Below are 22,556 nucleotides of genomic sequence, written 5' to 3'. Positions count from 1 at the left end.
GACATGTGCTTTCACTCAAACAGTTTTCTATATTCATCTCCAGATACAGATGCATTTTTCCTCTTGATCCATCAAATTCAAAAATAAAAGCAAAACATGTTCACAATTGAAGAAATAAAAAAAAACTACACAACAATGGAACCTGAGCTGTGAATCCGTAAATCCGTATCGATACGAGGAAAACGCCTGACGACAGGAAGTGGAGCGAGGAGACGGTCAAAGGAGCTCTGTGAGACACGACTAATTCTGCTGTCAGTTTTGTCAGGCGGTGCTCATCTGGCCCGGACTACACGGAGATAAGGTCCTTGTTATGAATCTCTCAAAGAGAATCCCGAGGAAACGTGGAGGTGGGGGGGTAAGGTGGTGGGGGGGGGGGGGGGGAACATAAGGGTAAAGGAGGGAGGAGGTGCTGCACATGGGCATCAGTGGGGTTAGCGGCTCCCGAAAGTATTTCATCAAAGAGGGCCAAGGATCCTGGGGAATTGGGATTCAGCCCGGAGGCAAGTAACCAGTGGTCTCCCAAGAACATATTCCAAAGTAAGGCTCGCAGGAGCCAAAGCACACATCAAAAGCACCTCTGTAGCCAAAGCGATTCTGGAGGAGACACACACAAAAAAAAAAAGGGGGTTCGGGTCCCTTCTTGCCCCCTTTAAGCCCCAGATCTCACCCAATTAAGAAGGAACTACTGTTTGTTCCAGGCCCTGAGATCTGCAGACAGGGAGGTGTACTCACCAAGGTAGACACTACACACACACACACACACACACAGGATAACCAATCACAAGCACACACTCGTTCATAGCACACACACGCACACACACTCCCTGTCACTTTCCCCCTCGCAGCAACAACCAAAAATAAATAAATCTCTGCGCTGGAGATCAACATCTGCGTCTTTTTTTCTTTCTTTCTGGAGAGTGACATCTGAAGGAGAGCGCGTTTCAACCGTCTCACACACAGTAGTCTGTGGCGCTCAGAGCGTCACGTGTGTTACTCGAGTAACAGTAAATCAATACCGGGCAGAATGTTGCGTCGGCATTTGGATTCCAGCCTTTTATTCTCTCGCCCCCGCTGGACAGATGTCACTGTGAAACGGATACGACAGAAAAGGCCATATTACAATCCGCCCAGATGTGACTGCTGGAACGCACTGGCCGCAGGAGCAGAGGAAGGACAGAAGCCGCCGGGCAGAGAGGCCGCCGTTGAAGACAAAGGGACATTGGACATTGTCTTCGGTCCTCAGCCCCACTAAATAAAAAAAACTCATGTCATGCATTGAAATGAATAAGATCTAAATCGACGTGTGGGATTGATGTGAAATGACTCATTGAGTTCCAAATCAAATTGGTCAGGGGGGCCTCTGCTGCCTGTTGTTGTCCCCCCCCCCCTTTCACTCCCTGGCTTCCTGTCTGTATTGTCTCCAATTAAGTCCCGGTAGGATGTTCTCAAACGAGGTCGGCTCGCTCCGCTACTGCAGAAGTGCACCCTCACGCTGGGGGCCCTGTTTGCAGAGGACCAGAGATTTTGGGGCCAAGCAAACATCACACAAAGGAGACCTTCCGTGACCTCTAGGCCCGCTCTTATCCGTCCTTAAGCTGTGTACACAGAGCTCAGAAGCTCCCGCTCTGCCTCGCCCGTGCTGCTTCTCTCTCCCCCCCCCCCCCTCCTCTCTTTCCTCCCTTTCTCACACGTACTGTACCTGTGCACACTTGTGCATGCAGGACACTAAACCCCCCCCGCCCCCCCCAGCCCACCCTCGACCTTCTTCTCCTCCCATCCTCCCTCTCCCTCCTCACCCTGCCGGAGGTATCGGGGTGGCTTGAGCGGGCCCCCCCCCCATTAGTGTGAACGACTGATAAGACGCTCAGCCCCAAATAATCACAAAAGGGTATTTGCAGTTATTTTGAATCCGTCAGAAATAATAAATGACAAACTTATAGGCACTTGGGCTATTTAAGCAATTTCCCCCCGCGATAACACCCCCGTGGGGATTTAGTGTGGATTCCAAATGACGACATAATAAAAAGCACGACGCCTGCACCCCCCCCCCCCTTATCGGGGCCGGATTAAAAGGGGAATAATGAAACAGAGAGGGTTTGGAGCCTTGTGTGGTATGAATATGATTATCTAATGGACTCCAATGGAAAGGCATGTTAATTCCACTTTAACGCGAGACCTTTCCCAGACTATCTCCTGCCCCTGGCTCCTCCTCAGACCCCCCCTCCCGTCGACCCCCCCCCTTTTCCCTGCCCTCGCTCTCCCCTTCCTTTAAGTTTAAATAATCGCTCTGCTTTTTTTTCTTCCCCCCCCCCCCGCAGAAGTCATTATGGCCGTGAACGTGAGCCTGAGATGGTGATGAGTCTTTCACCCTCTTCTCCACTGTGATTGTAGCCTCTTAACGTCCAGACAAAAGCACTCTGGGCAGTTATCAATATTCAGATTTCTCTTCTCTGGGCACGGAGATGATTGTTGCTCGATGTATGTGGGTCACTCATATAAACTCAAGTCAAAGTTTCCCAGCAGTCGGTTGAAATCTCATTACATGGTCCGATTTGGGTTCAAACGAGGCTTTCGGGTTTTGATATTCTGGCCCTTCAAACTTTTCCACTGTTGATTAATTTGCTGGTTACTTCAAGGTGAAGTACAATATCTGACAGGTCAAGGCGTTTCGAGTTGAGTTGAATCCACTCCATTCATAAATGAACACGTATGTATCCTGAAAGCACCTTTGTTCCGAGGGCGAATAATCACCCATCCAACACCAAATGAAGATTTGAGTCATGTGCAGGCTTTGCTGTCAAAATCCGGCAAAGATGCTGTCAGACTCACCACGTGTGTGTGTGTGTGTGTTTTGCAATTGATGGTGACGGATAAAAGTACTTCTTCTTTTGATCAAGCAGAGAAAAACTTACCGATACAGCCCCCCCCCCCTCCCCGAGTGGGGGGTCATCATTAGGCCCATTAGGACCGATAAGACTCGACCCGAGGCGCACAGACAAGTCCATTCTCATCCAGCGAGGCGCGGGGGCAGGATGAGCACACACATCCTGAGAGCAGACCGAGCTCCCACAGGACACAGTTAGAAAAAAAACATCAATATTTCATCAAACTACTCTTTCTTTCTGGTCCAGATCAAAGCCTCCGACTCCCACAGTCCTACAGGTAGAGATGGCTCTTTTGTTTTTTCGCTCCTCAGGTAGAGCTCGGCCCATCCATCTCGCGGCTTACCGCCTCGCTTTTGGAAGGAGGGGGGGGGGGGGGGGGGGGGGTGAAAAAAAAAAGAAGAAGAAGAAGAGAGGAAGGGTAGAGACTACGTGGGTGAAAACATGTTCTAGAGATGTCCAGAGATTGAACCTCATGGCCCTGAAGTGCTGTATTATTTCCTATTTTTCTTTCCCTGGTTGTCTCAGATGGAGACAAATGGCGAGAGGGGAATGGGAGGGTGTTGCCGAAACAGTGTTGCAAACTTTATTCTTCCCCGTTATCTTCATCGTCATCATCATTCCTTACTGCTTTTAATGTTCACGCTGCCTCGTTTATAAAGAAACGGTCTGATTTAAAGATCCTGTCTCACCAGAGTTCAAGAAGTGAGGTTCAACAACGGGCCGCATACTTACATTTATTTATATATGTGTCTTTATATTGAATGTGACTATTGAAAACGCACCGGAGGGGGTCGGAAGTGTGTAAAATTAAATTTCATCTTTGTTTTCTGATTCTTGAACACACAATCCACATGAAGAAAAGTTCTCTCTCCCCAAACCTTCCCTTTAGTGGGACGTTTTTTTTTTGGTCAAGTCCGATTCCCAGGTGTCAAATAGCAACTCAAATTACAAGTTGGTTTAACCCAAAGAGTTTTTCGATGCCAGTGCGTCGGCTTGAATTTAGAAAATGCAACTTTTTTTTCTACCATCAAAAAATAAAAATAAGATTTTCTATAGCTAAGAAAATGACGTTTCTTTAATTCCACCTTGAGCCGTGTGCGTTGCTTTGTGCGTGTTAATGTGACTCCTCTCCGTGCAGATGCTCCTCTCTGCTCCCCCCCCCCCCCCCCCCCCCCCCCCCCGTCTCCAGCTCCTCTCATCGTGGGCGTCAATCTGTGGCTGTCGCTGGGAGCCGGACAGTGACTAACGACACTCCCAGTCAGTCAAACACTTATCACCGCGCAGGTAACACACAGGCCTGGAAATGACTGACGGGAAATGGAAACGTCTCTCGTCCTGTGCGCCGCGGAGCCCCGAGTGAAATATTAGCTGAGGGAGAGATGGCGGACGATAAGGGGCTCCGTGCTTGTGAATTGTGGAGGTTCCGAGTTCTATTACCTTTATTTCAGGCGAGGAGGAGCGCCGTGGAGGCCCCGTGTGCTGCGATGGAGGAGGCCCCGTGTGCTGCGATGGAGGGGGCCCCGTGTGCCATTGGCCCGGATGAAACCGGCCCGCTCGATGGGTCAATGGGTCACATATGCTCACTGTGTCTCCGCTATTACTCACAGACTGCACCACGTCCTCCCTCTTTGTGGTCCCCTCACACACACACACACACACACACACACACAATTCCCCCCTGTGCAGAAGGATGGATGGCATGTTCCCAAACCACAGGTGTTGCTCTACTTGTGAGTCTTTTCGTATTCTTCACAATGAAGTCCGGACCTGCTGGGTTCCTCCCGGTGGTGATTACTGCGGTCCTTCACTGGTGGGACTATGAGGAGTGTGTGGAGTACGTCAGTAACACAGCATGCGATCCATCCGCTTGTCTATTAGCAGCTCGTTGGGAAGGACGTTTTGCTGCAAGGAGACACAAACCTCCTGCACAGGAAGCTTTGATATTCACTGCTTTTCCCTCAGACTTCTCTCATCCAGACCGCCGCTAGATGGGGTCGGTTTCGTTCCTGAAGTGTGTGTGTGTGTGTGTGTGTGTGTGTGTGGCTGGTGCCCACAGCAGACTCACTATGCTGAGCGTGGTGCGCCACCGTGTGGTGGATACAATCACATTACATCACATGTCGTTTAGCTTTTATTTATTCCGTATAATGGGAGCAAAGCTCCCGCTGTGTGTTCTAACGCAGGCCGATTGATGCGTTTTAGACAGATGTGCAGGAAGTGGACCAAATATCACCACAGCATGAGGCAGAGAGGGAACTTTTACCTCAGCTGGATACAAAAAGAAGTAGTTCAGCTGATTTAGAAAATCTGAAATAAGGATTTGAATGTATTTTTCGGAATGTATTCCTGTTTTGAATACTTCTATTTTATTCTCATTTCATGTTTTGTTTAAATAACAGGAATAAGCGTTAAAAATGGAATATACTGGGAACATTTTTAAACCAGTGGTTCCTGAGGTTTTGGCTAGTGACCCTGTGACATGTGAAATACAATTTAAATCGAGTTTTACTGGTTTTATTACAGTTTACAGAGCATACAAACTGTTTTTTTTTGTTACGATATTGGTACCTAACCAAATGACCACAATGCTGGTTTCAGATTATTTAATACATTAGCCTGGACAGACTCAACACGTCTCCATTACCAGCATGAGTCAACCGTAGCCCCGACCACTTCGTGATGTCATTGGGTTTGAGTTCAAACCAATTCAGGAACATTTACCAGATATCTAAATGGGATCGGTTCATCGTTGGCTCATTCTGTTTTTTATAGTAGGTATTGTGGTATTATAAACACTTTGTAGACTGAGTCAAATAAAAAAGACATCATCACTTGGAGCCATTTCAAAATCACCACTTCCTCTTTCCTTGAAGCTCATAGCACTCACAAATAACCGCGTCGACCTTTCGTGTGTTCGTGTATCATCTTGAACTGATCTAATCTAAAAACTGTCAACACTCAATTTTGCAACAGGGCATGACGGACACATCTGGAGTTTCTCCTTTTTAAGGCTGAATGACACACTTCTGTCTTGATTGCTCAGGAAACCAACGGAGGGTTGTGAACCACGCGGCGGATCCAACGTGATGCGTGTTGTACGTGGCCAACGCGCAACAACGAAGGCCAAGTTTCTAGATCAGACTGGAATACACAAACCCAACACAGAGTGGCAACGTGGCCATCAGCACTTACACACACACACACACACACACACGTTGTTATTGACTCGGCTGAGAGCTTCCTGCCGTGAGAGAGGACGCGGGAGCGGAGCGAGGCAGCAGAAGGGGGGAGAACGTGTGCCTGTGGTCTCACCTGAATTCAGCAGGTAGGCTGAGGTAGTCTGGCACCAACCTCAGTGACCGCAATAACACGGGGTTCTGTTTTTTTCTACCGTCAATGTGTGAGACTGTCACGCTCTCTGTGACACTTCCCCCCCCCCTCGCCTCGCAAGGCCCTCGCCTCCCAAATGCTTGCTTTTTGTTACGTTACAGGACAGGTCGGGGCTAGCTGGTTAGCGTGCTAATTTAAGTAGATATAACCGCGCAAATGTGAGGAGCAGGCACGTGCACAGACATATTTTTGTTAACAAACTAACTCAAATTGAATTTAAATAAATGAAAAACAGGCAAAAAACAGACAAAACAAGGCCATATTGTACTTAAGCAATAAGGTACAAACTTTGTCATCAATGTTACAGTTTGAGGGTGTTGTTACAATAACTAGGATGTTAAAAGCTGCCTTTTAGCAGAAAAAAGTTCTAGCCACAACACGTTGCAAAAGACAAACAGCATTGGAAACATCGCGTTTTTTAGCCAAGCACCAAAAGTTTGTGGATGAAAAACTGAAAAGTTCAGTGGGCTTATTTATGAATGAAGAACAACTTCTGCTCAAGCAGAATGGGGACTTTTCTTGTCCAGGGGCTAAAGGGCAGGTTCTCTCCTCACATTCTGACATTCAAAAAAACAGCTCCCTCCCTTGATGTCAATGGCATATTTAAAGTGATGTTGTTTTCCATTTCTGGTGCTAAAAAGATGACGCTAAAAAGCTGCAAACCATCCATTCCATGCAACTCGCTGGCCTGCTCTTGTGCTTACACTGAGATAGGAAGGTTTGATCAACTGTTCAATCAAGTGATTATCACTGGTGAACTGGTATTTATTCTCCTGACCTCTTAGGTCCTTGCATTAACCTTTACGGCACAGGTCAGACTTGTCTGCCTTTTTACTCAAAACAAAACAATGCAAATCTGAACAGAGAAAGTTTTTTTCAAAGGCAGCCGTGAGAAGATTGTGGGGAAGCCTCACTCACGCCAGCTTGAAGGCGGAGAAACAGCGAAACTGCCAGTCATATGGAGACGAGCTCCAACGGCTAAGAGCGGCGGCGCAGACGATGACGCGGGGGGGTTCGACGGCGGGACGTCTGGGTCACATTGAGAACATCGTGAGGCCCCAATCGCCGTATCTGGTGTGGTGTTTCCAACCACACCAGATACGTTACACCGCCAAATCAAATGCTTTCTCATGTGTAGTATATTTTCACACATGAGCTGAGTGCCATCCTCACCTCTGCTTTTTGTTTCGTATCACGCTCTCAGAACAGCTCATTTGAGCCCCCCCCCCCCCTTTTTTTCACAGAAAAGATGTCTGCAGTGTCCTTTGATGATATTTAATGTTTTAACTTGAAAGGGGTTACACCAGATGACAAATACATGATGGAAAGAATGTAAGAATACAAACACTTAAAACGTTATTTACACAAATATACAGTTTGTACAGTTTCTCCAGAACAGTCTTTATTATTGAGAACAGGAATGTAAACTAAAAAATCGCTCTCTAAAATAGCAAGTATTAGCTAAGCTCGGGTCTCGGGCCTATATAGAAAGGGCGGGGGTGGTATCGGTGTCCGACATGACGGAGGGACGCTTGGGGACGGCGTGCAGTTTGCTGAGCCCTCCTGAGCCCGCCGCCGAGCACATCCTCCCCATCCTCACCAGGTCTTGCCTGAACCGCACGCCAATGAAGACGTACAGGAACGGGTTGAGGCAGGCGTGCGTGAAGGCCAGGCTCTTGGCGATCTGTCCCGCCACGTCGACGGCCGTGATGGTGTCGCACCGGGTGATGGTGGTGTTGGCGGCCTGCGTGGCCTCCACCACCAGCAGGGCGTTGTGGGGCAGCTGGGAGAGCACGAACACGCACACCACGGCGAAGATGACCCGCAGGGCCTTGTGCTTTTCGAAGCTCTTGGCCTGCAGCAGCGTGCGGATGATGACGGAGTAACAGAAGGACATGACGAGCAGGGGGAGGAAGAAGCCCACGCAGATCTGCAGGGACAGCACGAGGAACTTGGTGCGGTTGAAGGCGTTGTTCCAGTAGACCAGGGTGCACAGAACCTGCCCGTTTCGGTCAGTCACCCGGGCAAAAATGAACTCGGGGAGGGCCAGCAGGGCGGAGAACGTCCAGACCCCCAGGCAGGCGAGTTTGCTGTAGAACAGCCTCTTTTTCTTCAGGTTCTGGGCCTTGGTGACCTGCACGATGGCGATGTAGCGGTCCACGCTGATGCAGGTGAGCAGGAGCATGGTGCTGAAGAAGTTGATCTTGTAGACCGCCGAAACCATTTTGCAGAGAGCAATTCCAAAGTCCCAGTCCTTGATGGAGTCGGCGGCCATGAGGGGCAGCATGCACAGGAAGAGGAGGTCGGCCACGGCCAGGTTGAGCAGGTACACGTCGGTCATGGTTTTCAGGCGGTTGCGCACGGAGGTGTAGATCCAGACCACCAGCAGGTTCCCCACGGCGCCGAGCAGGAAGATGATCCAGAAGAGAGGTGGCTCCCACTGCCCACGGAAGGCCCTGACCCAACTTCTGTCACACATGCCTGAGCCTACGGTCGGTTCTGACCCGTAGTCGTATTCAGAGTCCTGCAACCGGGAAACTCATCAGCTGGTTCAATAGTCAAGGTTCCCTTGTGGCTTACATTGCACTTTACATGATTGTTTTCATTTTCTGCTACTTTACACTTCTGCTCCACTCTCAGAGGGTAATATTTTACTTTTTACTTGTGAATTTGTTTGATACCTTTGGTTACCTTTGATTACATTGCAGCAATAAAATAAAATGGAGCAAATCAAATAATATTATTTGTTATTACGGGTAAAGAGAATAGCTGAAATCCACAAGCTACATATATACATGGTACATGGCACAGTGTGTGTCTCTTCTACCAGATCTTCAGACATCCAGGAGACTTGAAATTGGATTGAGTACCTTTTCTTTAACCAAGCTAGTCTGCTAAACTTGTTGTTGCTTGTGCTGTTTTTAAGTGAAACTCGACTGCTACTTGCTTTATCTGCTACCGTTTCGAGTTTTAAGAAACAAACCGTAGCACTAACAAATCCTAGCACTTAAATTGTGATTATAATGGCACTTTTCTATGACGTGTTTTCAAACTGCTTATTTGAGGAAAATTGTACTTTCTTGTTACTTGTTCTTCTGAGTTTGTATCTCTATGTGGAAATGCACTTTTTGTAAGTCGCTTTGGATAAAAGCGTCAGGTAAATTACATCTAATGTAAATGTATATATATATATATACCTCAAAGACCTCATGGACGCAACATCTACTTTTTCCTTTACTTGAGTTTCCTGTCCTTGTTGCCAAACTGCTGCCAGGGTTTCACAACATATCGTGCCTCTAGGACCCAGTGATGCGACATCAAAAGCGGTCGGTGACGTACGAGTTAACCAGAGCGTGCGAAAAAAAAAAAAAACGCTGTCAGGTGCAGGTGTTGTGTCTGTGCAGGAGAAACCACACTACTGCACAGCTCGCTGCTGGGGTTAGGAGGGGAGGCGGGGGAGGGGGGGGTAGCTGAACTCGAGGGGCTCCAGAAAGGGCCGCGCAGGAGAACTCAGCACCCCCAGAAGTATCGAGTTGAGATTTAGGGCAGAGATAAACGTTGATGGAGGCTGAGGCTTAGCTTCACTCCAACAATGGAAAGTGTGACGCTGATGCGGCAGCATCTGTATCACACAGATGTGTGGCAGATAAAGTTTCTGCACCGCGAGAACAAAAGTATTTTCTCCTAATTATCAGTGAAAATAGTTAATAGATTGATTTGAGAGTACAATTTCATTGAGACATAGGGACTTGTTTTCAGACATTGCATCTTTCTAAATGAGTTCCTCCAGCTAAATTCAAAAGGTGTTTTTGGTCTAAAAGGTTATTTCACAAAATATTAGCAAGACTTTTCACTTGAATTATTACATGCAATCATAACACCTGACAATTTATTTCATGTGTTTTATTTTCAATGTGGTCTTTTATTTGTACCTGAAGCATGCAATCAAACATATAACCATATTTGGATAAACAGCAGTGGCTTTGTTGTCACAGCAAAATGCGGACTATACTTTTTAGAAGCGTATTGTAAATACTAAAGCATAATAAAACATTCACACGTTCACCTTTGTTTCCCTCTTTGCGATGGTGACTTTAGAATTAAACAGGCACCAACATGTACTCCACCACTGGGTCATTGTTTATTCACTTGTTTGTCGTGGCTACAGATGATGATCTCAAATGAATACTTACCGTTGCATTAAAATCACTTCCGTCAAATTCAGTTGCGGTGGTCATAAAGGTTGTAAATGTATCCTCCATGTTATCTACAAAGAACAGCAGGATATCAGTATGAGTACAAAGTTGTAATAAAAAAACAACCAATCACGTACCATTGATTGTTAAATGTAAAAACGTCCTGCTCGTGCTCTGCAGTTGTGCAGTAATGCAACAAATCACTTACCCATTGAATGATGCCACGCGGGGAGCAACCTCTCACTTCTGATGTCTGTGGGTAGTAAAAAACGGGGACTTTAGCAAACAGAAGTATCTTCACTTGCTTATATGGTTTCCCTTTAACCACAGGCATCACGTGCTGAATCGTGTCACTCATCTGCCACTGAGTCTGCAGACAAAGAACGACACATGACCCTGGGTGCTGCAGACTGCTCGCCCCCAAAACAAAGCTTCTCTATGAAATATGCATTCAATTGAACGGCAACTTGTCTTTGCGCAGCCAGCTAGAGTTTCAAAGGGAAAATGGAAACAAAACAATACTCCCACATTCCTCCCACGGCCAATGAAGTTTTATCAAGTCAAAGCTTGTTTTTGAAAGAAGTGGAGCACTTAATGCAACAGATGAGTGATGCACGCAACTTAAAACCAACAGGATGGATCAAGGGTCACACCTGAACGGGGAAGTCGATGTGGAGGTGTTGTAAGCAGCATTTTCACACCTCCACGTGTCCGTGAGCTCAGGCCCCAGGGCCTAAAATAACTGTCTAAGCATCAATTATCTTTCCTTTGAAATCTTTGTATCACCAATGTGAGGGTCTAGCTGTGTTGAAAGCACATCCTCTTTTTTTCATGAATCATAAAGTTCTCATCTTTTCAAAGTTAATCTAAAGGAACAAATCAACCTTTTGGGACATTTCCGTGTGTCTTGTTGGATGTTGGATGTCTGCACAGTATCATATCAAAGTGGAACAAGGAGTCACATTTCCCAAAATGTCAAACTATGCCTTCAACTTGAATTGGAGTTTGTTCCATCCAAGTAAATGAACGTATAAGTCCAGTTCATACTGCCACTGCAAAAAACAACACATACGATCTCCAAATAGCCTCCCCTCTATTGCTGCAATTCATGTGACATGTTTTGAAAATGGGGAAACGCAGACCTCATTGGTGTTGACGATTAAAGGGAAATAAACATCACGACAAGTTGTCACGTTGCTGACCACACGACCAAATATGGCAACGGTCATATGTTTCTGCGGGTTTTCTGGTACTCTTATGGGGGCTTTTTTTCCTGCCCTGGTAAAGGTGGCCACGGCAGTGCGGCGCTCCATCTTCTCTGGTCTCATCTTCTCTCTTCTCTATTGTGGAGAAGAGGTCAGGAGCCCTGGGAGCCGTCGGCTCTTGCTTTTTCTCGGTTTTGCTCAGCGAGGCGGCGGGAAACTGCTGCATCACGATCAGATGATGGAATCAGTTTGTAGAAGGTGGTTGACTGACAGGTTTCACTCCCACGGCATCACAAACTGCAGAAGTGCAGCCAATGGAGTTCACGGTTGTGGTCTGTGAGCGTATAAAACTCGGCTTCTTATGTACGGAGAGGATATGACTGAGCACCTGTACCATCTCAAGGGCCGCGTGTGAACGATAGAAGCCTTCGTTACAGTCATCTGGCACATCACATGTCATTTAACTGATGCTTTTATCCAAAGAGACTTGCTTTGCATTATCACCCGTTTTGCCTGGGGAGCACTTGGGGGTTAGGTGTCTTGCTCGGGGACAGCCAGCAGATCCACGCGCCACCATCGTCCCCTGGCGGATGGAAAGGAAAGGTCTCGTGACATGTAGAGATCTTCAACCGATCAGCTATTACTGTTGTTGGGCTCCAACGTAGAGTAAAAAAAAAAAGGCTGACTTTTTCACAGTTTTCTGCAGCAGGAAATTTAAAAAAAAAAAACGAAAGCAATGTGCCTTCACACCTAGGTGTGACTTCTCTCACTGGGTGAAACAGCTGGCCAAGCCACAGACACCACAGGGGTCCCCTGGGTGTAGGCCTCCACCTGCTGCCCTAGCCTTCACTTCACTCGCCCCGAGCAGCTCCCCAAGAAGGACGACGTCTTCTAATCCCCTTGGAGACAACTCGCGTGTTACGAACAGCTTTTGTCCTGATGACATCCGATTGATCCCCCGCCACAAAGGAAACACAAAAAAAAAAAACATCAGCGCACAGTGAGGCTAAGTCCGGGCAGAAGTTAGATTATCATGTGGTGTTATGGTTGTTTTTGGTGTTTTTACTGTATTGTTTAACGAGAGATTGTGTGTGTTTATGGACCGCTATCGTGCCTCACTGTTCTGATTAAGATATGCTTTGCTTCGAGTCCTTCCTTCTTTCTTTGATTTCTAATTTACTAACACACACAAACTCAAACCTTCAATTCTTTGCTCTTAATGAGTGAATATCAATTACGAGACCTGATTCATAGTTTTGGTATCAGTGCCTTTTTTAGGGTGGTGCCCCGTTATTTATTTTGTGAATAATCTTAGCGCTTATTAATAATTCTATTGATGTTAATGATTGAATTTCACACTACCTATTAACCAACACATTACCTCTATGTTGTACCCAACAAAGTAAGGCCATTCGCAACACTGTCCCTTATGTTCTACATGATATAACTTTGACTAGTTTTAGAACCTTTTGGTGTAATTAGAGTAGCATTTTTCAGTGTTTTCGGGGTTTTCAGTGATTGCGTCATCTTCGCTTAAATGCAAGTCAATGAGTTTCAGAAGTTACAGGAAATTCCGTTGAGCAATAATTCTAAGCGGTGACTGAAATATCCATTTGACATCTGTTAATCTTGATCGGTGCAGCTTCTTATTGCAATAGTGCACAGCTGGATTGTCAAGAAACACTGAGCTCACGGCGGCTGAGGTGTCACACACGAACTTTGATAACCGTGATAACGGGCCTCCCGACCCGGCAGTGACCTCTGTCACCGACCGCATGGTCTCAGCCACGGCCTTCTGGCCAGGCGGCACAAGCTGAGGAGCCAGTCAGTGAGTCACAGAGATCTGCGAGTCACTCGTGTTTTGACGTGTGCTCTGCGGTTCTTCCTTGACCTTGGAATACTCGTCAATTCAATTCAATTCATTTTATTTTGTATAGCCCAAAATCGCAAATTACAAATTTGCCTCAGAGGGCTTTACAGTCTGTACACATGCAACATCCTCTGTCCCGAAACCCTCACATCGGCACAGGAAAAACCCTTCAATGGGGAAAAGGGAATAAGAAACCTTAGGGAGAAGGTCAGAGGAGGGATCCCTCTCCCGGGATGGACAGACTGCAATGGATGTCATGTGTACAGAATCAACAATGTAAAAGATGTACAATACATTCAAATCCTCCAACAGAAATAATACAAGTAATTGCAAGTAGCAGAACAAGTGTACGGCAGGACCACTGCAGGGACAACCACCATCAGGTCGAACCACCATCCACAGAGGCTTCTGTGGGGGAGGGAGAGCAGAAAGATGTTGGTTTATGATGACAGTAATATGAATCATATTTAAAGTAATGACGATGGCAGCAGCAGGTGTCAGCGGAGCCGTGAGCCAGGGAGTCAGAACCGGGGTCCGCGCGGAACTACGATCCATGGAGACCTGCTGGGCGAGAAAGCACAAAGAACTCCGGGAAAGAAGCAGAATTAGTGATGTGCATTAAATAAAACATGGATTCATCGCGGAACGTTTCACTGTATCACAAAGCCTTCTATCTCCTTTGGAGAAACAGAGTGCACTATGGAGCCAACATGTGTTACAGGTTTACAGACCATAGAGGGAAACCCTTGTTGTTAGGACCGATAGGAGCCACAAGTGATTAAGAAACGCTTGTGTTAGGAATCTATGCCTTAAGAATTCATCCTTTCCCCATCTGTTCAAATGTTGAAAAGGTTTATATTTATATTCAGGAAAACATTGTTACACTGTAGGCAGGGTGCTAAACTTCCCGTTTACTTTACCATCTGTCTCTTTCTTTTATTCAGTGGGAACATTTAACCCCGAGGAGACCGCAGCTCTCCGGCCGCACAAACTGTGAAACGTGGTGATTCTGGAGAGAAACTAAGCAACAGATGCTCTTGTTGTGTTGCTGGTGAAACTGAGAAAACCCCTTTGATGCATAGTCGTTGAGCAGGAAGCCGCTGCGAATGGCTACACAGCTTTTGGGTGCATTAACAGTTACCCCCCCCACACCACCTCCACGCTGTGGGAAAGTGCTGCACACACGTCAGCGGAGTTCAGCAGAGACACAAGAGAGACACGAGCCACCACCACTTCCTGTGTACCTGCACGCTGTGATTTATGTCAAGCACTCGCGGACAAACCCCCCCCCCCCCCACCCCCTCCCCCCTTTTCGGCTTTCGTAATCCACCGCTGGAGGTACGAGCAGCTTTTTCCCATGATGCTGCCAACAGAAAACAGACGCACGCACGCACGCACGCGCGCAGGTGTGCAGGTGTGCAGCGGCAAGTCAACGGCTCGGACACGTTTCTCGTTGGACTGAACGATGACGTGTGAGCACACAAAGACGTGATGATTAGAGCCCTCCGAACTGCTCCATGGTCCCTTGATGATAAAATACTTAAATGAGAAGATGAGGACTCACCATAATGCTGATGAACGATCCACTACTGGCTGTCTGTACTGGCCTCCCACACCGCGTTTAATACTTTGTGTGTACTTTAGCTACTTATACTCTATTGGGCTTTTTTCGCAATTGAGGCGGTGCGATTTGTTCTGTTGGGGGTGGGAACTACAGTGTGTCTGTGCGGGGGGGGGATGTAAAAAGTGCAGCATATACTATACTCTGCTTGATAATAAGCATAACTTAGAAAAATAGAAATAATGTATTGTGTTGTGCTCGTATCACTTTTAATCTTTTATCTTTTGACAGCAGAGGAGACAGGTTATAAAGAATATGTTTTTTTTTCGTGTTGCATAACGACCACATGTGTTTTCTCCTTAGTTCTACCCCCCCCCCCCCTTCCTTTACACCATAAATGCAAGTACTCCACATGATGCAAAACAAGCACAAGTGTAACTCATGACAGAATGCGGCTTAAGGAGTTTCACTGTAAACAAGGCACTTGTGACCACAACAAAAAACAATGACAAAGAGCCACGGCTAAGGAAGCAGATATAGCTATATATTTATATATATATATATATACCAGATATATAACTCGCTCATACTCTACTCTACACAGGCATAAAATAGATAAAACATGAACCAATACAGAAAATAGCACATTATAGTCCACGTCCACTTTAGTACTTATATAATTGTACATTTGTTAAAATTAATTGTATGAATGAATGCCACAGTTAGGCACTGAGGTCATACATTCAGAGGCACATCATTTAAGATGATGTGTATATCTGCATCCTAGCGCCCCCTTGTTGAAGCAGCCAGTCACTGACACCAGTAAAAATAATCAATATAACATAATCAATGCATGTGTCCTATGTCTCCTTCAAACATTTTATTGTTTATTGCCAGTGTCACAATACACTAAAGTCAATCCCAGCATGCATTGGGTCAGAGAAGAGGTACAACCCGGCCATGTTTTCAGTCCTCACCCAGGTGTATTTACGGTTAGAGGTTTTCAAAGCCAGAGAATACAAGGAAATAAGTAAGTCAATCTTCAACAAGTACTTAACTCACTAAGTGACTACACGTTTATTTGTTAACAGCGTTTATTACCTCATATTCCGCACAATACAAAGCACAGCTAGTGTAATATAAAGTAGATGTCTCATACTCTACAAGAGTATTATATCATGAACATCGTGTACAACATTGTCCACAGCAATACGAAAAGTACACAGTTAAAGATTCCAGACAAAAATATTCTATGCCCTTTGTGTGGGAAAGTATGGAAATCATTCCAGATCACTAGCGCCGTCTTTCAAATAGCAAGAGCAGAAAATACAAATGGGAGAAATTGGATGATCAGACTTTCACAGAATGTCAAATCGGAAATATTTTGTGTGCGAAATGCAATACAGATTTCAGTAAACAAATCAAAGCAAAAATAGATTTGAAGCTGTTCACCATTGCTAAAACACGCTGGCTTGGGGTTTGCCCGGCTCTCTAACTCTAACTCACCAATGTTTGCACTACACAGGGGCTGCTGAAGGCCTATCAGGTGCTAGAAGGCTAAACACCACCTGTAACAACCCTTCGTGGCAGGCACCGCGTGTCCGGCCCGGCTCAGGAAGTGGACAAGGCCTCTTTAAAACGGGGAGTGGACGTGATGGTCATTGCATAGAGAGCACCCGAAGGGACGTCTCGCTCGCTACGGTCAGTCAGCTCCACCACCGGGAAGCAGGACGGAAAAACAAAAACAAGGCCGTCCTTTGTCACTACCTCATCAGTGAGCTCACTCTGCTCACCCTCTTTGCTAAAGCCAATATGCACTGAGAAAGATGCCTGGAAAAAGCGAGATGAAACAATTCCTTCGCAGAAGCGCTTTTTTCTTTTCTTTTTCTTTCCCTCTTGTCTTGCGGACGGCGCGTCGTTCCCGTCCGACCCCTCCGGGACACGCGCTGCAGGACTCATTCACTGGGCTCGTATCTGAAACACACCAAATTTAAACGGAACAACAGGATGAACTGGAGGGGCCATGCCGTTGTCTTTTCTTTCTTCCTGCATTCCTTCTGCCGCCGCGGAGGAACCAGCATCGTGTTGCACTTAAATCTCACCTCTGCAATCGTTTTCTAATATCTTTGATCTGCTCGTTTTTTTTAGTCAGGATCTCCTTCATGTTGCGGTAGGCCGCCGTTTGCTGGAACTTCTTGTCCAGCTCCTGCACACCAAACGGACATAAAGGAAACATCTGCAACGGGAGCTTGAAGGCGCTAATACCGACTGTTTCCATAGCCGTGCGCTACTACCACGAGCATGTCTGGTTAACACTACAGGCAGGAACTACAGTGTCCCACCTTCTCTGCCAAGGACAGCTGCTCCTGCACCCGCAGAAGATCATGTTTGGCGGAGACCAGGTTGTCCTGCAGACCCTTCTGGGAGGCCGAGTTGGCGCTAAGAGCCCTTTCATATTCACCCTTCAGAGCCGCCACTGTGTCCTCGAGGCTGCTGATCTCCTGGGATTGGGCAGCCAGCTTAAGGGGAAATAAACCAATGACATGTTCAAATGCAATGAACGGGAATCATTTCTCTATCATCTATTCTGATTCAGGGGGAGGGACAAAAGCAACTTTTTGCTCAGCCGGGTACATACCATTTGAGGTCCAAGTTAGCAGATGAAACCAAATGACAGCAAATGTTCAGATGCAACGAAATAAAGGCTTAAAAAAATAAATAATAGCGTGCAAACTCATTAAGTCAAAAAGAAGATGAAGCTGCTTTGCTGTACCTGCTGGTCCCCCTGCAGCTTCTGAAGGTCTTTCAGGGCTCTCTCCGCTTTGCTTCTCTCGTCCAGTGCACTCATTGCCTAAGAAGATTGATCAGAGCAGAGAGTTTACAACCTAAACTGGTGCCTGAATCATAAGAAGAGCTGTTTAAAAATGTATGGCTTATTAAAATACCTGTGATTCTAAAGTCCGCATTCGGGTTTTCAGTTTATCATTTTCCTCCTGTAGTCTCGCAATTTCCTGGTAAAAAAATAGATGTGAAGAAGTGTATAATATTATATTAACTTTTTTTTTTCTTTTTTTTTTTTACAATTTCTAGTGCTATATTCATGCAATGCATTCCTTCACCTTGTTAAGGAGCTCAGACACCCCGCCTTCGTTCAGCGGTGCTAGTTTGGGTTTGCTCGTTTCCTGGTTTTTCTGGGAATAAAGTAAACACTTTAAGAACCGAAACAACGACAGGACGGCTCTTATATCTTCAAACACCCGTGTGTAAGAAACGATGGCCAATAATAACTTGTATATCCTTCACTGTGAAGATGACTCGTGTCTGCCTTTTGAGATTCACCCTGCAAATAGTCACACATGAAAAGAGAGTATTTCAAAGTTGATTTGTTTTTCTTTTAAAAGTGCATCGGGGGAAACCACACGTCCACCTCAGCGATGAGTGACTTGCAACCGCGCGGCTACTCGCGATGGCCTGGCACATAAAGTAACATGAAGTGCGTGAATAGCCTTTGAACGCGTGATTAATGGCTTGAACGACGGTAAAGCTGAGTTTAAAGCTCTACATGCCCGAAGAGCGGCAGAGGTTTCTCTCACCTGGTTAGCGCTTTTAAAGTCAGTCTTCTCAAATTCAGCAACTTGTTCTAGCAGCTCCCTTTATGGGCAGAAGAAGAGCAAAGACAACAAAACGATGAAGACAATTACACCAGGAGATACGAGAAGCTTTTTTTTCTAGCACGAACAGGTAATATTGTCAACATTTTCCAAGCAAAAAAAAAAAAAAAGAGCGGTTTGGAACTGATCAGATTATGTATAAAATTGGTTTATCTCCTCACGCAACTGTCAGCGTGCCACCACAATGTTTTTTAACATTACAGAAATACTCTTTGGCAGTTAAGCGTCTTCAACAAGGAAAATAACCCTCCCTTGTTCCGAATGACAGTTTTGACACGATACATATGCTTGTTTCACCACATGCAATATATACACTTGTGGTAAAACGGGGTAGTTCTCTGGAAAGCTTAAATGTGGTTTTTAAAAAGCAGCTGAACACACGTAGAACTGTGACATGGGGCGTATTCCCTGCTTTGTACGCCTTATCAGTCACGTAGGACTGAGCCCTGAGAAAACTCGCGCTCTTGGGCTTCTTTTTCCACCCAACGCGTGCACGTGAGATACAAAATAACTTTTGCAGAACATGTCGAGTGTTTTAACAAGGCGAAAGGTTACAGAGGTCAGAGGTTCACCTGAATATCATCTTAGTACATTGACACCTGTGCACATACATGAGCACCACAATGATTAAACCGGCCAATGGCGACACGATAACAGCAGTTAGCTACTAAGTGCACATTTTTTTATTCATGTTTTGCCTAAATACTGACATTCAGATCAAATACTGTGATGGTAGTGAACATAGAAAGGACTAGCTCAATCTCACTTGCAGAAAGACCGCAGACATTATTTCACATGGGAACAGATTCATCTAAACATTTACACTAATGCGTACTTCACAACCTCGACGTTCTAAATAGAGACTGTAATTAACTGTAATTAAAATGTTTGAGGCTAAAACAAATATTTTATTTTAAAAATTCTGTACTCACCTTTACTGTTTTGGTAGAAGTCTCAAAGTATGATATTTTTGTAATTTGGGAGAACTATCATTAAAATATATACTGAGAATGTGGCAGCAGTTGTGCTTTTTTAAGCTAAATGAATGTTTCTGCGAAAAGGAAACCATGCAATGGAAAAAAAAGGTTCAATTTACAGTGTCTATGTGGCTTGGCAATGACCTTTTTGCCTGGCATACATACTGTAACCTGCCCGAGATCTAACCTAAACAGCCCTGGGGAGGAAGTGGCACAGAGTGGAGGAGATATTCTCATGAACATGAAGGTGAATCGTGCGTTGAGAGGCCTAGCGCACTTCTTACTTTGGTTTGGCACTCTGTTTGACCTTGAACTCACGTCACCTATTTATAAAACCGTATATTTTGGGAAACTTTTTACAGCGTCATTTTTGGTTTTATTGCACACAAGAGTAAAGTGCAACAAGGTGTACATTTGTGCTGACTAAATGAAAAAATAAACAAATCAACTCTCAGGACCCAATGTATGAACGTGACGCACTGATGCGGTACCAGACCTGACCATGGCACCTCTTCTATAAACCTACCAATGGACAGAAAGCCGTAACCTGCTGTCCTCCTCGGTGCTCACCTGTTCTCCAGCTCCGATATGTCGCTCTGCAGTCGGAGGTAAAACTTCTCGGCCTGTGAGAAGAGCTGCCTCAGCAGCAGCACGTTGGTGTGAGCCGTGTTGATGAGCTCCGTCTCCACCTCCCCACGCACCACCGCCTGCAGCCCGTCCAGCATCTCCTTCACCTCGTCCACGGTGAAGGTTTCCTCCACCAGCCTTCAGAGAGAAGCATACATGCAGAAACATTACAGTCTCCATCTCATCCAAACAACATATGTATTCCTCTTCTATTGATTATGTGTCTTCAGGAAAGTAAATAGAAGTTAAATTCACAAACAAAGAATGATAACAAAAAGTTAGGCATGACCAGTCACCTGCTGTCTTTGAGTTCTTCAAAGCATGAGTCAATGGTCTTAAGTCTCAGGACCATCTTTGAACGTGCAAATCGCATGTAGTTGACGACTTCCTTCTGGTGGTGTTCGTTAAACCCAAATTCAGCCTTAATTGGAGACAAGAAGAGAGAAACAAGTAAGGTTAAAGACACGGTCGACGGACAGGACAGAACGAGAAACAGAGAGAGGCTGTAATGGAAACTACGGCTAGCTTACCAGCTAACTTGGAGAGGATTTCCCCCCGCTAATGCTTGACGGCCTGTTCATATGGGTGTGTGCATGCAAGGGGCTGTCTTTGGGGATGACTGCTATCTGTCTTCTTGTATTTAACGTTATATAAAACCAAGAGAGATGATCAGCATGCCAACTTCTAAAAAAAAGCAAACAGGTATTCCGGCTGCCCCAAAAACAGCAGAGGATCGCAGCTAGCGTTACTTACCATGGCGGCTGTGCAGCTAACGTTCACGTTGCTAAGCTAGCTTGTGGTCTGAGATGATCCAAAGGAGGGAAAAGGGCTGCCTCAGCCTCTGATTTAGGTCCCGCGGAGAACAAACAGGAAGCTGGCGGCAATATGCGGGAGTCGATGGTGTTAGTAAACTTTGTGATTATGGTTCAATTTGGAGAAGAGGCTAAACGGGGGTTATATCATAGCTAAAAGATTATCTGGCCCAGCTAGTGTTTGCCTTGAGAATGCCTTGGTAACGGGGAATAGCGTCATTGCCTTGGTTACCGGAGGTGCGTTCAACGGCACCACGTAAAACAAGGGACCAAAAAGTGATGCGCTCGAAAGACTGCTAAAATACAAGATAATGTTACTGAAACAACATTTTCATTTGCATACAAATCCATACATATATGTATTGCTATCATGGGCTTTAATGAGTTGTATATGACGCGAAGTAATATCCTCATTCGCACGTTGCACTTCGGTTTGGTTTCTAATAAATATCTACAGTTAGGAAAAGGGTGATTCTTGAAAATGTTTTGTACAAGTAGGATCTTAATGTTTTGTTGAGGTAATTCGTTGCTGTGGGTTTTACAAGTTTAAATGCACAACGTGTAGTAATTTCACGTGTAGCCAGTTTGTAACTGTATATTATTAGACACTAGGTGGCAGTAGTGAGTTAGAAATGTAAGATGTCCTAAGAAGATTTAATGTACACGCTTCATATGCTTATAAATTAATCTATTTCAGCAACTGGCCCTAGTTTGATTTCATAGTTTTATTAAGTCAAGCTACTGGTCAAAACAAGATGACATCTTTAACACTGACTAGCATAATTGTGCGAGATGCACATTTACAATACTAATAATTTGGAATACAATTACCCAGCTATAATACATATACACATACATATAATTCACACATTATTTTACATTATTAACACATAATGTCACTGAAGCCAAAAAGCCATAATTTGGTTGAGGAACTTGTGGGGAAAAAAAATAAGTAGGAACAGTTTTTTTTCCCCCTCATGTCGTTTGCTGTAATTAAATTAGACTAACAGGCAGCACATGGTCACTCACTTAATCAGATGTCTAAAAATGTGACCATTGGTGCTTGCCCGCTCAAATTCACTGTGCAACATCAGTCAGCCACATAGACCAAGATGTTTCCCCTTTACCTTCAATCACGGTGAGTGACTTACAAATCTGATTCAAGAATCCAGATTCTGAAGGGCTCAAGTAACATATTACCCTTCTTCTTAGTTTTTGTTATAAACCTGTTAGTTGTTGCTGCTGTTCTGCACGGGTCACTTTTATTATTTGAATAGCTCTTGTGGCAGAAACAAAAATGAGGGAAGTGTTGATGTCATATCTTCAGCTGGTCTATGAACAATTAGAGAAGTTTCAAAGTTA

At 45.3% G+C, this 22,556-nt stretch overlaps 2 protein-coding genes across 4 annotated transcripts; both read right to left on the bottom strand.

The window, feature by feature from the left end:
• Positions 1 to 7,541: 7,541 nt before the first annotated feature.
• On the bottom strand, positions 7,542 to 10,860 carry ccr9b (chemokine (C-C motif) receptor 9b). Its single transcript, XM_037455241.2, has 3 exons — positions 10,680 to 10,860; positions 10,469 to 10,542; positions 7,542 to 8,799 (listed from the first exon to the last, which is right to left on the bottom strand). Exons 1-3 carry the CDS (start codon positions 10,681 to 10,683, stop codon positions 7,756 to 7,758), a joined length of 1,122 nt encoding a protein of 373 aa, XP_037311138.2. The 5' UTR covers positions 10,684 to 10,860; the 3' UTR covers positions 7,542 to 7,755.
• A 5,112-nt stretch (positions 10,861 to 15,972) lies between these two features.
• On the bottom strand, positions 15,973 to 21,429 carry lztfl1 (leucine zipper transcription factor-like 1). 3 transcript variants are annotated; one of them, XM_037456545.2, is made up of 10 exons: positions 21,136 to 21,429; positions 20,679 to 20,803; positions 20,326 to 20,520; positions 18,701 to 18,758; positions 18,227 to 18,298; positions 18,053 to 18,118; positions 17,881 to 17,958; positions 17,450 to 17,626; positions 17,210 to 17,313; positions 15,973 to 17,081 (listed from the first exon to the last, which is right to left on the bottom strand). In XM_037456545.2, exons 1-10 carry the CDS (start codon positions 21,136 to 21,138, stop codon positions 17,063 to 17,065), a joined length of 897 nt encoding a protein of 298 aa, XP_037312442.2. In that variant the 5' UTR covers positions 21,139 to 21,429; the 3' UTR covers positions 15,973 to 17,062. The 3 variants fall into 3 exon arrangements, with proteins under 3 accessions (XP_037312442.2, XP_037312444.2, XP_037312445.2); XM_037456547.2 differs by having other exon boundaries at positions 17,450 to 17,608; XM_037456548.2 differs by lacking the exon at positions 21,136 to 21,429 and adding an exon at positions 20,913 to 21,092.
• Positions 21,430 to 22,556: the final 1,127 nt, after the last annotated feature.

Source organism: Pungitius pungitius, chromosome 19, assembly GCF_949316345.1.
Source record: "Pungitius pungitius chromosome 19, fPunPun2.1, whole genome shotgun sequence".
Classification (NCBI taxonomy): domain Eukaryota; kingdom Metazoa; phylum Chordata; class Actinopteri; order Perciformes; family Gasterosteidae; genus Pungitius; species Pungitius pungitius.
Note: the sequence above shows the minus strand (reverse complement) of the source record. Positions and strands in the feature narration are given on the sequence as shown.

Coding starts and splice junctions, on each gene's coding strand:
- ccr9b (XM_037455241.2), bottom strand. Junction 8,800..10,468: donor GAAGTGATTTTAATGCAACG/GTAAGTATTCAT, acceptor TCCCGGTTGCAG/GACTCTGAATACGACTACGG.
- lztfl1 (XM_037456545.2), bottom strand. Junction 18,119..18,226: donor TGTCTGAGCTCCTTAACAAG/GTGAAGGAATGC, acceptor TTTTTTTACCAG/GAAATTGCGAGACTACAGGA. Junction 17,959..18,052: donor TGCGGACTTTAGAATCACAG/GTATTTTAATAA, acceptor CAATCTTCTTAG/GCAATGAGTGCACTGGACGA.